The 14,326-nt window shown below is 39.5% G+C and overlaps 1 protein-coding gene across 1 annotated transcript; it reads right to left on the reverse strand.

Annotated features, from left to right (window-relative positions):
• Window positions 1-10,931: 10,931 nt before the first annotated feature.
• Window positions 10,932-13,007, reverse strand: OLIG1 (oligodendrocyte transcription factor 1). Its single transcript, XM_077299397.1, has one exon. It carries the CDS (start codon window positions 12,911-12,913, stop codon window positions 12,218-12,220), a length of 696 nt encoding a protein of 231 aa, XP_077155512.1. The 5' UTR covers window positions 12,914-13,007; the 3' UTR covers window positions 10,932-12,217.
• Between the last annotated feature and the right edge of the window lie 1,319 nt (window positions 13,008-14,326).

Genomic DNA, 14,326 nt, shown 5'->3' on the forward strand with positions numbered 1-14,326 from the left:
TGCCAGTTTTTGGCATAAATTGTTCAATAATTATCATCTTGGCCAAAATGAAGTAAAACTCCTCTGTTTACTCCACAGTCATAATATATATATATATTTTTTTACAACAAATACATTTATGTTACAAAAAATTTTACAAATGTGTGAAATCTATTAAGAGGTTTGCACCTTTTAATAAATTTAACACAACTCATTCCAACTCATCTTTGTTGTAACACTAGTTTAAAGTGTAACAGTTACTTCTCCATAGAACTTTACGAGCACCAACTGAAATCTGCTATCTCAATAATGGGAAAATCTGTATTCACTGAAGACAGATTTTACCTGTAAATTAAGTCCAGGAGGAGAAAGGATTTTTCTAATAAGATTTATTGCAATATGTTTTATTTTCACGTGTTCTATGGCACTCATACCTATGAGAGGAAAATCAGCAATGCAAGTCGATCGGTCCATGAAAAAATCGGACTGCACTTGGTTGACATTGGAGTGCGGTCCGATTTTCACACACTGTCAGAAGGAAGAAGATGTACGAGAAAATTAGATGACACTCGGACCACACTCTGATCAAACTCTGATTAGAGTCTGATCAAAATTATCGGTCCGATTTTCTTGTACATGAAATTGGACATCTAAATGAGGCCTAAGGTCTAAGGCCTCATCTAGATCCCTGTCTTTTATCATTGGACCATTTTTCATCAGTATGCTATATCTGATTTCCTCCGTTTTTGTTTTAACCTCTTTAACCATTGAGGTGACATCCATTTCTCTTGTATGCAAGAACATTAAAAAATGCCAAATTTCTACTTCCTATTAAACAGTAAAATATGGACAAATTCCGATAAAAGATCCATGTACTAAACCTTTATTTCACTGACTAATTGATTTCATTGGGCGAGTTTGACCTGTGACACAGATCAAAAACAGACATGGCTCCATTTGGCGGACAATCAGGTCCTGATTCATCAAGACGATCATTTTTCATGCCGGCCTTGATAATGGGACTCGGAGGAGTGCGAGGCTCCTGAATCATTGAGAGGCGAACACAATGAATCAGGTGAGGTGCCTCCGTCTGCACCTTGCCACAAATCTTACTTTAGTCAGGGCTTGCGGTAAGATTTGTCGCGAGGTGCATATGACGTCCCCTGTTGCTTAAGAAACACCGCCGTTCCCCATGAATTTAACAAGTTGTGGTCACCACGCCCCATCGCGCCCTTTTGTCTCCGAGTTCCATACACTTTGACGGAACTGGCAAAAATGGCATGAAAGCCTTGCAGTGCACAAAAATTATGCTACTTTTCCAAAGTTTTTACAACAGTTTTCTTGAGATTTGTTGGATCGGGGCCTCAGTTTGCAAACAAACACGGGCATGTGTGAAAAACGAGGATAGAACACGTCTATACTTTTGCATAACTGGGCCAAAAATCGAATCAAAAACTCCTCCAATGTTTCCATTTTGCCTTTAATTTTCACAATATCTTCAAGTCAACTAAAGCAGCAAAAGTCTTTGAAAAATTAATATCTAAATATCATACTGGAAGACTTTCACTATTTAATGAGCGACTGTCACTCTTCCGCTAGAAAAAAAAGGACAGTTCTCATGAATAAATCATAATCTTTTTTTTCCCAAACCAAAAAAGCAATTTGGAGTTAAATACAGTTAAGCTAAAAAAACTTGAAAAAAAAAAAACCCAGCATGAACAGAAAATTAATGGTCCAGCAAAAAAGTTTCTCCCAATTGTGGCCCCAGCCAAGCCATGCCAGCTATATGTAAATGTATGCATGGGTCTGGGATCATGTGTCCACTTTGATGTTACCATCTGAATTTAATTCTGCTTTTGTGATTAAATCAGGTCATTAAGTTTAATCTCACTTAATAGTAAGAAACTCTCTTTGTTGGGTTCTATCCGTAACATATTCTGTCCCGAGCGTATACGGGTTGGCATTCAGACTTCACTATTAATCCGCAATGCCTGGTAATTGCTTCATCTCCAACTTCTCCTTCCAATTCACCAGGGAACTGATTGCTGTCATTCTCACCCTATACATTAATACACTGTTTTACCCTGGCCTTCTTTGGCTCGGTGAACCCTATCAAGACGTCCACATTTTCTGGACATGTGGGCGTATTGTAAAGTGTTAAATTCAATTCTACGTTGACCTCCGAAACAGCAAAATCTTTTTACTCCCGTCAGCTTCACTGATTACGTGAGCCTGCTTTTACCACTCCAAACCCTGCAATGAGAAGACATTCCTTAAAAAAAGAATATCTCGAAATTTAATCTCAAGTGTCAGGTTCTCAACGTGTTGAATAATTACTTAAACTCATTGTATATTATTTTGCCAACATTTTTATTTCCTGCATCAACATTTTTTTTCCCCAAAAATTTTTTGGAAAAAAAAAAAAAGTTTGTGCTGAATTAATTTTTGTATACAATGAGACATAAAAAATATACCTTTTAGATTTAATAAAATACTTCATTATTTCTGCTCAAATCAATAATCCCCCTTCTTGTCGTACAGGACATTACTATAGATCAAACTTGACTTTATATTATGATTCTGTGTTTTTTTATTACTATTTTTTTAATTCCTTTTTATGTACTTAGATATATATATATCTATATTTACATATATTTCAATTTTTTTAAAATATTGTTTTAACGGTCTTTTTTTTAGTTTTTTATTTCGTTTTTAATTTAAAGGGGTTATCCCGTTCAGAAAACAACTTTTGACTCCCCGCTCAGGTTGTTGTGAAAAAGGAAACCGCACTTTATTAACCCTTCCCTGATCCAGCAGTGTGTTTCTAGTGCTGCTTCGGTGATTGTGCATAGGCATAGCGGTGACATCACATCGATACCACTGCAGCCAATCACTAATCTCAGCAGCTAGTGCCATATGTGTCAAAATCCCCAAAAAATGACGTTACCCCATTTCCAGAAGTAATGTGTGAAGATGTCATGCACAATGAATTTAGTGTCTACATTTATATATTTTTGACTTGTAGAAGGTTTCTTTTCATGAAAGGAGAAACTCATCGCTAATATGCATCTCATGGAGACAATCCACCTGTGCTGCGGCTGCTGGACACAATCGGCCATTGGTAATTCATAAAGGATCTATTGATGACCATTCAGCATCTACACGTTTTAGTGAATCATAAAGATGATGAACAATGGAGCATCGCACAAAGGGAGCCGCAGAGACAATTGGCTACAGGCCGGAGACTGCTTGGAGTCCATCATCAGAAGAAAAGGAATCCTGTGATGGACCGTCACAAAGATCTCAGATTAATCCTTTCAATAGCAGCAAACACTCAGACCTTTGCCACAATTGCTTTGACTTATTTCATATAGCATTATTTCCATGGATACAATGGAGGAGATGGCGACATATCAGCCTACGTGTCAGCATAAATAACTATTAGAACTTTTTAAAACTTTTGTAAACTTTATAATTCATCCTGTTATCATTCATGTACTGAATAAAATCGACAGCCTGTTTTTCGGAACCCTCCTATATCAGGAGCAGATCATCGATTTAAACGACCTTACCACCTGATATGAGAGGCAAAGGGATTAGAATAGGAAAACATGTACACTTCTTCCCAAAAGGAAATACAGTCAAGGCCAAAAGTATTGGCACCCTTGAAATTGTTCCACAAAATGGAGTATTTCTCCCAGAACATTATTACACGTGCTTTGTTACACACATGTTTATTTCCTTTGTGTGTATTGGAACAACACAAAAAAAAAAAAACAGGAAGAAAGGCAACTTTGACTTAATTTCACACACAACCTTCAAAATGGACTAGACAAAATTGTGGGTAAACAACTTTGTTTCAAGCATGTGATGCTGTTACAAAGTCACTTGTGGCAAGTAACAAGTGTGGGCAATATGAAAATCACACCTGGAACCAGATAAAAAGGGGAGAAGTTGACTGACTCAATCTTTGCATTGTGTGTCTGTGTGTGCCACACTAAGCATAGAACAGAAAAAGGAGAAGAGAACTGTCTGAGGACTTGAAAACCAAAATTGTTGAAAAATATCAACAATCTCAAAGTTACAAGTCCATCTCTAGAGATCTTGATGTTCATTTGTCCATTGTATGCAAAATAAAGAAGAAGTTTACAGCCCATGGCACTGTAGCTAATCTCCCTGGATGGCAGAGAGAAACTGATGAAAGGTCGCAATGCAGGATAGTCCGAATGGTGGATAAGCAGTCCCAATCAAATTCTAAAGAAATTCAAGGTGTCCCGAAGGTTCAGGGTGCACCAGTGTGAGTGTGAACAATCCATCAATATGTAAATGAAATGAAATACTATGGAAGGAGACCTAGAAGTAACCCACTTCTGACACAGAGACATAAAAAAGCTAGACTTTAGCTTGCTAAATTGTAAGTGAGTAAGCCAAAATCCTTCTGGGAAAGCATCTTGTGGATAGATGAAACCAAGATAAAGCTTTCTGTTAAAGAAATCATTCTACTGTTTACTGAAAACGGAATGAAGCCTACAAAGAAAAGAACACAGTACCTACAGTCAAATATGGTGGAGGTTCAAAGATGCTTTATGGTTGTTTTGCTACCTCTGCCACTGGATGCCTTGACTCTCTGCAAAGCATTATGAAATCTGAAGATTACCAACCTATTTTAGGTCACAATGTAGTGTCCAGTGTCAGAAAACTGAGTTTGTGTCCGAGGTCATGGATCTTCCAGCGGGACAATGACCCCAAACATACTTCAAGAATCACCTAGAAATGGATGGAAACAAAGGGCTGGAAATTTCTGAAGTGGCAGCAATGAGTCTGGATCTAAGTTCCATTAAACACCTGTGGAGAGATCTTTAAACGGCTGTAGGAAGAAGGCGCCTTAAAATATGAGAGACCTGGAGCAGTTTGCAAAACAAGAGTGATCTAAAATTCCAGTTAAGAAGTGTAAGAAGCTTGTTGATGGTTGCAGGAAGAGATTGATTGTAGTTATTTATTCCAAAGGGTGTGCAAACAAATATTAAGTTGAAGATGCCAACAATTTTGTCTGGCCCATTTTTGGGGTTCTATGTGAAATTATGTCTAATTTGCCTTTTTTCTCTCTTTTTTTTGTGTTGTTACAATACATATATCAGCAGGTTACTGGATGCAGTACAGACAAAAAGGCAGATCAAGGGTCAACAAGGGGATTTATTTAACAAACAGTAACTCCTCGCAGGGATATATATATAATCAAGGGTATGAAGTAATTTCCTAAAACAGAATATACTAAACTATGCACTTTAACACTTTGGGCTCCTGTCACAGATGAGCTCCTGTCCGCAACTGAGACTGTTAGATTATGCTCAAAGGGGATTTATCACAGTTCTGGGGAGAATGGGAGAAAACTTCCCTGACGTTGACGGTGAGCTCCAATGGTCCTGATGATGTCGGTGCTCTCTGGTGGTCCTGATGATGGCATTGTCCTGTTGTGGTCCCGGCGATGGCGGTGTCTTCCCGTAATCCTGATGATGGCGGCGATAGTCTGGGGCTCCAGCACGGGCCCTGGCCTCAACGGATGAAGTAAGTAAGGAAGGGGAATAATCTCTTCTCTCAGCGGTGAGAGCCCTTACACTAGCGGGGCCTATGACACTGTCCCGACACTGTTTATAATGGCCAGCCCGGTTCGCTGCACTGTACTGTTCAGCGCCTGTATCCCGCACACAGACCTTGCCTCTCACGGTCGGATGGATTTGTAAGCGTAGTCGGCTGTGTCAGCAGTCTTGTAAATGTCCGTGATGTAAGCGGGGACAGCGATGTTAGCGTGGACAGCGGTATCTCTGGTGTGTCAGTGGGACCCCGTCTGTCGACTCCTGTCAGCGCATCTTCTCATCCTTGGCTCCAGTCAGCGCCACCCCGTCACCTCACAGCTGATCTTTTCTGACAGGATGCCGTTCCCGTCTGAACTGTTTGAATTTCTGCACGCGCATTAGATCCATCACAAGGGATTGTAAATAGGAATCCACCTAGAAACTGTGCTTCACATTCAGGGGACCAATCCCCGCAACAATGGGTCTAAGGGGAGGAAGGAAACAATTTTTATGAATCTTGGGTAAAGAATGATATATTGGGGGAATTCGACAAAAAATTATTTGGTCAATTGTTTGGATAGGGCACCCATAGTAAATGCCTCTTGTATTAAGGCCCTAAAGTCAGTTTGGAATTTGGTGGTGGGGGTCAAAGCTCAGTTCCTGGTAAATGTCCTCATCCTGTAACATAATCAGATTAAGGTTCTCAAATAAAGATGGATATAAAAAAGAAAGCACTGCTCCACCCGTATCAGACGATCTTATGATAAGTCCAGAATTACTCTTCAGTTCTTGTATGGCCAATTTCTCCCTTTTGGAAATATTGGAGAACGCAGGAGCATTCTGTATTTCTTCTTTCAAAAGACAGAAGATCGATCTTGGATGGTATAAAAAAGTTCTTAGTGTGAAAAGAGGAATTCAAGTTGAGAATTCATTTCCATATGATCATTCTTTTAACTGTAATGTCACGTATTGTTCTTGAAAAAAGCCCAATGTGATGACATCTGGAGAAGTTCCTGGAGAGACGACTATCTTATCTTCCTCAGGTGATCTCATTTCATTCTGATCTGTGTTTGAATCAGAAAAGTGGCAACATAGAGCAAGCGATCGTGCAAATTTATTCACGTCCATGATAGTGCTGTCGGTGAAAAAAAAAGCCCTTTAGATAATATTTGGAATTGTGATGTAGTCAGAATATAGCTGGATAAATTGACTACCATCTGTTTTAGGGTCTCAGGTGTCTCTGGGGATATCCTCCTCCTCCTGTAGCCTTTTTTTTGGGTTCTGAAAGAATCATATATTGGTGTATCTTTCTGCCCCTTATATGTATAGTGTTATTGATAGTATTGAATAACTGACCATGGAGGAATCTGGTCTATCCTAGGAATGGTGTATCAGTATCCTCCGCAGAAGTGTCAGTGTCGGTGAAGCGGGCTCTTCTCTGGTGTCTGTTATATTTCCCACTATTCTTTGATATCGATTGAGATTTATTACCCCTATTCCCGTGTTTCCTCCTCCAGACATAGACGTCAGTGTTAGCGTAATCTGCCCAATCTCTGGAAAATGTAAACTTCACGGCTTCAGTTATGTGTTCTTCCATTTTTGGTACATTACTACTCCAGGCATCATATTGTTTCTGTGCATGAAAAGATGTCATAGAAGATCTAGCTTGATCTCTATCAGATTTGATATTAGCCAATATTTTCTCAAATTGTGTAATTAATTTCATAAGACGAAAAGAACAATCATCCAGTATAAGGTGCCATTGTTTCATAAAGTCTTCACAATAGACTGTTGCCACATTCTGACGTGTCTGGTCTTTTTCGATTCACTTGTATTGAACGAGGTCGTGTTCATCTAGTTGGTATGTGACCACATGTATGTTATTCACATACTTATAGTCATACACCTGCCTTCTCCATGTTCATCTAGTTGGTATGTGACCTTATGTATGCCATTCTCATACTTACAGTCACACACTTGCCTACTTCGTGTTTATCTAGTTGGTATGTGACCACATGTATGCCATTTACATACTTACAGTCACACACCTGTCTACTCCGTGTTCATCTAGTTGGTATGTGACCACATGTATGCCACTCACATACTTACAGTCACACACTTGCCTACTCCGTGTTCATCTAGTTGGTATGTGACCACATGTATGCCACTCACATACTTACAGTCACACACTTGCCTACTCCGTGTTCATCTAGTTGGTATGTGACCACATGTATGCCACTCACATACTTACAGTCACACACTTGCCTACTCCGTGTTCATCTAGTTGGCATGTGACCGCATGTATGCCATTCTCATACTTACAGTCACACACCTGCCTACTCCTGGCGTCGGCACTTAAAAATCATGACGTGTGTACACTGCCTGCTGTAAGGGTTCACAAGTCTGAAATCACATAGAGTGACTGCAGACTTGTACCCCAAAGTTGGACATCCCCTTGAAAGTTGAATGTGTAGGGAAACAAAGAGTCTGTAAAAGCAAAACGGTGCAACATTTTTAATTAAACCCAATTGGAAAAAATGATTTCCAGACCGAAAAACATGCAATTACGTAAAAATAAAAATGTTCCCAAAGGTTAACAAATTCAATCCATTTAAACCACAAAATATCCCTATAATGTGGATTAATGCAGTTGGACTACTTTTTCCAAGTGCATTAGCATGCCCCCAATGTATTTGCATGCTGATTTGCATATGGCTTCTTTGTTAGGTTTCTCATGACTGTCACACACAAACGATACCACCATTACTTCCATATACAAAACTATTCTGATAGGGTGACATAATCATAGAGGATAGTGGGATTATGGCCGCTATGGGGCGCTCACTGCAAGATTACTAGCGGTTATTTTACATGATACTTATAATACACTAGATTGAGGCCCGGGAGGGTGGTGACGCCTGGAGGGGAGGGTGCCCTGGCGGCCTGGATCCCAGCGGAGGCTGAGATCCCAGCGGCGGTCTGGATCCCAGCGGCAGTCGGGATCCCAGCTGTGGGGGATCCGGTGATGACCCGCTGGTGGTACTGTGCAAGGGCCTGGTACCCCTAGCGGGTGCCATATTGGAATACACATCACTTGGGTATTCCAATATGGCGGTCAGCGTACTTCCGATGAGGCGCAGTTGATTGTGGGATTCGAGGACGTCCAGACAGAAGTGGATGGCAGACAATTTAAGGTAATTATATAAATAGATTTCTGCATGTAAGTAGCTCCCCCTAGTGGTGGCTACGGAAAGGAAAAATCTATCATGTAACAGATTAACCATATCTGCTGGCAGTCTGGAGACACAACCCTACATGGCGCTTATTTGCACAGTGATCTGGTCCTGCTGCGTAAGGGTGTCACCATGCACAGAGAAGTACAGGTACTATACATTCACTGGCCACTTTATTAGGTACACCTGTCCAACTTCTTGTTAACACTTAATTTCTAATCAGCCAATCACATGGCGGCAACTCAGTGCATTTAGGCATGTAGACATGGTCAAGACAATCTCCTGCAGTTCAAATCGAGCATCAGTATGGGGAAGAAAGGTGATTTGAGTGCCTTTGAACGTGGCATGGTTGTTGGTGCCAGAAGGGCTGGTCTGAGTATTTCAGAAACTGCTGATCTACTGGGATTTTCACGCACAACCATCTCTAGGGTTTACAGAGAATGGCCCGAAAAAGAAACAAAATCCAGTGAGCGGCAGTTCTGTGGGCGGAAATGCCTTGTTGATGCCAGAGGTCAGAGGAGAATGGGCAGACTGGTTCGAGCTGATAGAAAGGCAACAGTGACTCAAATCGCCACCCGTTACAACCAAGGTAGGCCTAAGAGCATCTCTGAACGCACAGTGCGTCGAACTTTGAGGCAGATGGGCTACAGCAGCAGAAGACCACACCGGGTACCACTCCTTTCAGCTAAGAACAGGAAACTGAGGCTACAATTTGTACAAGCTCATCGAAATTGGACAGTAGAAGATTGGAAAAACGTTGCTTGGTCTGATGAGTCTCGATTTCTGCTGCGACATTCGGATGGTAGGGTCAGAATTTGGCGTAAACAACATGAAAGCATGGATCCATCCTGCCTTGTATGGAGCATCTTTGGGATGTGCAGCCGACAAATCTGCGGCAACTGTGTGATGCCATCATGTCAATATGGACCAAAATCTCTGAGGAATGCTTACAGCACCTTGTTGAATCTATGCCACGAAGAATTGAGGCAGTTCTGAAGGCAAAAGGGGTCCAACCCGTTACTAGCATGGTGTACCTAATAAAGTGGCCGGTGAGTGTATATATTATATATACAGTGTGACATTACATGCTGAGAGCTAGTGAATCACATTATTGGTGAGTGACATAACTGTCCAGTGCACAACCTCCAACACCGGGAACTCAGTGTTATCTGGAGAGAAAAGAACAGGACGTCGCTGTCTGATCACAGGCTCTAAGTAGTAATCAATGGGAGCACAATATGGAAGCCCATAGTAATATACAGCAGTCTGTGTCACCTGCTCCTATCTATTTATCTGGGGTCAGTTATGAGTTGGGTTTTGTTGGAATAAGTTCTTGTTCTTTGTCTACAGATTTTTTTCCTTGGCCCAGAAATATATCCTGATTCGTGACTTAAGAATCTATCTATCTATCTATCTATCTATCTATCTATCTATCTATCTATCTATCTATCTATTATCTGATAATCTATCTGTTATCTATTATCTATCTATCTATCTATCTATCTATCTATCTATCTATCTATCTATCTATCTATTATCTATCTATCTATCTATTATCTATCTATCTATCTATCTATCTATCTATCTATCTATCTGTTATCTATTATCTATATATATTATCTATCTATCTATCTATCTATCATCTATCTATTATCTAAGCATTATACTGTATATCTATCTATATATTATCTATATATTATCTATCTATCAATCATCTATTATCTATCTATTATTTATCTATCTATCTGTTATCTATTATCTAACTATTATACTGTATATCTATCTGTTATCTATCTAGTATCTGTCTATTGTCTATATATCTATCTATTATATATCTATTATCTATCTATCTATCTATCTATCTATCTTTCTATCTATTATCTATCTATTATCTATCTATCTATTATCTATTTTACATGTGCTGTGCTTCCTGTTCTAGGACATGTTTAATATCCTTGGGGGCCCATGATCAGGACCCCTTCTATTATCTATTACCTATTTATATGATGATCATGGAGGATCCAAGTTAAAAAAAAAAACAGAAATAAGAAAAAAAAAAGAAATCCCAGATGAAAAGTAATACTCCGGTACTGAAGTTGCACAATCCAACAAAACAGAAAGTCAATGTTTCGCAGACACATTTGAGAACATGATTTTACAATATTTTATTAGCGCAATGAAATATATATATATGTATAAAAAAAAGACACAAGTGCGGATTTTATCACAAGCAAAATGTACTAAATGCAAAAAAAAAATGTACATATTAACATACAGTGTTAATACAAAAAGTACAAAAATATAATCCAAAGTATTTAACAGGAGATCAGAAATGAACCGACATATTCCAATGATATCACGCATGTCACCAACACTGACGGTTTCATTAGCATTTTACATTACTGACGCTACTTTGATGGGTTTTTCTCCCTCAACTGTATACACAATATCCAAAAATGTATAAAACTATATAAAGCCCCCATTAAGGAGTTAGTTTTTGTTCTTATACACATCATGATCCGTGTATGTTTCGCTCTCGGGAGACCTATTGCGGTGGGTTTTTGGTGCCATTTGTCAATTTTTGCAGAAACGTATTGTGAAGTTTCTACTTTGTACTGATAAAATAAAACAATTTAAAGAAACATTTATAAACAAAGCTTAAAAGTCAGAAAATATAGTAAAAAGTGTAAAAGAAATCCAGGGAAAGTAATAAAATCTAATAGTGTGAATATATAAAGCAGTCGCCCTACGTAACCACAACTCTCTATGCCAAGAGCATCTTATAGGTACAGGTGAATAAATCCCAAACATTTGGAAATTTCTTAATGACAGTTGCTATATAAGGGCTATATTGACCCCATCCATAATTTTCCAAATTCTTATACTTTCCTATATTCTGTATTTTAGCAAATAAATGATGAAAAGTTCTAGAATTTTCCAATGAAACTTTCTGTACCAATCTCTCACTGAGATCTCTGCTAGCTGTGATTCAGTAGGGAGCTTTTATTAGCTTTTATACCCCTGTAACACACACGGGTGCACCTCTGGCCCTTACCAACCGTGGATCCCATGACCAGGATAGATTTAAACCCTATAAAGATAAACAATGAAGGTTCCTACTAAATGATAGCAAGTAGAGATCTTGGACAAAAACTGAGAAATGAATACAGTATATAAAAGTATATTGAAATGTTGTATAATAATAATAATAAACTTTATTTGCTGAAACTGGATTACCCCTTTAATTGACCGATTGATGGCGATATTGAGTAAGCAGACGCTTCACTACCAATTTTGTGGTGTCCTTCCATCCCGACAGGTCATGAATTGGCGCTGGTAGAAGAATCGCAGGTGGCATCCTCCTATTACTAGTTTTGCCACTTTTGCAAAAAGTCCAAATTCATTTATGACTCAAGTGATGGCGGCTTTGTCTCATTTGGATAGTTGAATGGCTTTTATATTGAGGCTGGTTGGAATGAAGCGAGTAAACCTACAGACGGTGCAGGCGCAAAGACTGCTTCCCCCAGGTACTGTGAATGCTGAGCAATGCTGTTCCTCCAGGGAAAGTGAGTGCAACTTGCTGGACCGATGAGGCTCCCCACCGTTGGCACCAGAGCTGGGCGAGAAGAACACTGACCCAGGAGTAGCAAATAAGGGCAAGCCTGCCAGTAGCAACCTGGGTCCAGGGCCACTCATGTCTCCAATGATCCTGCGCAATTCTTGAAGAGAACTTCCCAGTAACAGTATATAGTTCCTGGCTAGCAGTAGGGTGGCAATCTTGGACAATTTTCTTCCAGGTGAGCTCTGGCAGTGAGTTGCAGAGTAGGGCATGATGACCTCTCGTAAGGCATCCATGGCCAAGTTCAAGTCTTGCATTCTCTTCCTTTCTCTACTGTTTATCTTCTTCCTCAGCTGCTGCTGCTCTTCTTTCACTTCTCTGTTCTGCCTTCCACATCTGTGCAGACTAACAGTGGACAGAATCTTGTCTTTGCTCTCATTCGTGGTTAGAAGAGAAGGAGGGTGCCTGAAAACAGACGAATGTTCTAGGGTAACTTTGCCACCTGGCACGTCACCTGGACAATGTCTCATCATCTTCTCTCTGTTTTCTATGAACCTGCAGATCTGCATACTCCACACTGTGTCTATCAGCTTAGAGATTTCTAAGAAACATCTCACCAGCTGGAAGGCTGAAGAATTCTGCAAGGTGTTCAGAGGAAAGCGATTGTGAAAATCAGTGTAAGGCTTGTTCTCAATCAGTCATTGATAAACCAAAGGAAGAGACTGCCCATTCCAGAGTCAGACATTGGGGAAAGCTGTAATTGGCTGCCACCGCTGCCTTCAGAGCGGGCACTGACCAGGAGGCTATGTAGAGAATATCTGTAGTCCTTGTGTCCAGATTGAAACGATTTTATACAGTATAGTATATTCTTATTACATCTTATTAAATGTCTACAAATAATCTTGAAACAAGGCAACGATCACAGACTGTTTGGACCTTTCATTTCTCCATATGATTTTTGGAACAAGTGATTAGTTATGCAAGCGGAAGCAGAGGGGCCCCATTGTGTCCTATAAAACAAATATCAAACTACCCCCATAAAAAGCAATGGCGCCTCTCTGTTTTCATTTGCATAACTGATTAAACTGATCACTTATTCTGTTTGTCTATTCCTAAAATACTACAGCGAAATAGAACGTCCGAACAGAGTGTGAACAGAGCCTTATTTAAGACTGAGAAAGATAGATACATAGATAGATGATAGATAGATTTGGGATAGATAGATTAATAGAGAGATGATAGATAGATAGATAGATAGAGATAGATAGATAGATAGATAGATAGATAGATAGATAGATAGATAGATAGAGATAGATAGATAGATAGATAGATAGATAGATAGATAATCTATTTTTTCAGATATTAATTATATCTTTCTGCTTGCACTAAAGCCAGCTATACACATTAAATGGCTGTTCGACAATCGATGCAATGGTCTGTTGTTCAGCTGACAGCCATCTCAGCAGATTCTCTCCCATACAAAGGACTAAGCGCTCCTGTGTTCTCTATGAGAAAGACTGGCATGTCTTGAATGATCAACATCTCCCCAACCATCAAGTGGGCTGATGCCCCCATACACATTAAACCATTGGGCGAACCAGTTGATATTGGCAGATTTGGCCAATATTAGTCTAATGTGTTTGGGCCTTAACTATCAGTTTTATCTCTAACAGGATGAGTCACCGATAGCTCATATCTGATGTGAGTGTATTATTTGTACAGAGAAGTAGTTTAGGGGGCAGATATACAGAGAGCTACAAAGACCTTAGTACTTTATGGGGTCTACAGGCTCTTCCATTGCATGTGAAGACTAATGTTCTAATTGGCATGTAATAGGTTGGAGGTCAAGGAACCCAGTGTATGATCTCATTTAGAGTCATGTAATACCACATTTCACCTATAGGATTCTGGTCCTTCTTTCTTGTATAATGAGAAAAGTTGTCTGTGATAAAACAACCCTTATATCACAGAATTCAATTAAA

The sequence above is a fragment of the Ranitomeya variabilis genome, chromosome 3 (assembly GCF_051348905.1).
Source record: "Ranitomeya variabilis isolate aRanVar5 chromosome 3, aRanVar5.hap1, whole genome shotgun sequence".
NCBI classification, from domain to species: domain Eukaryota; kingdom Metazoa; phylum Chordata; class Amphibia; order Anura; family Dendrobatidae; genus Ranitomeya; species Ranitomeya variabilis.

Coding starts and splice junctions, on each gene's coding strand:
- OLIG1 (XM_077299397.1), bottom strand. CDS start 12,913: ATGCAGATCTGCAGGTTCATAGAAAACAGAGAGAAGATGATGAGACAT.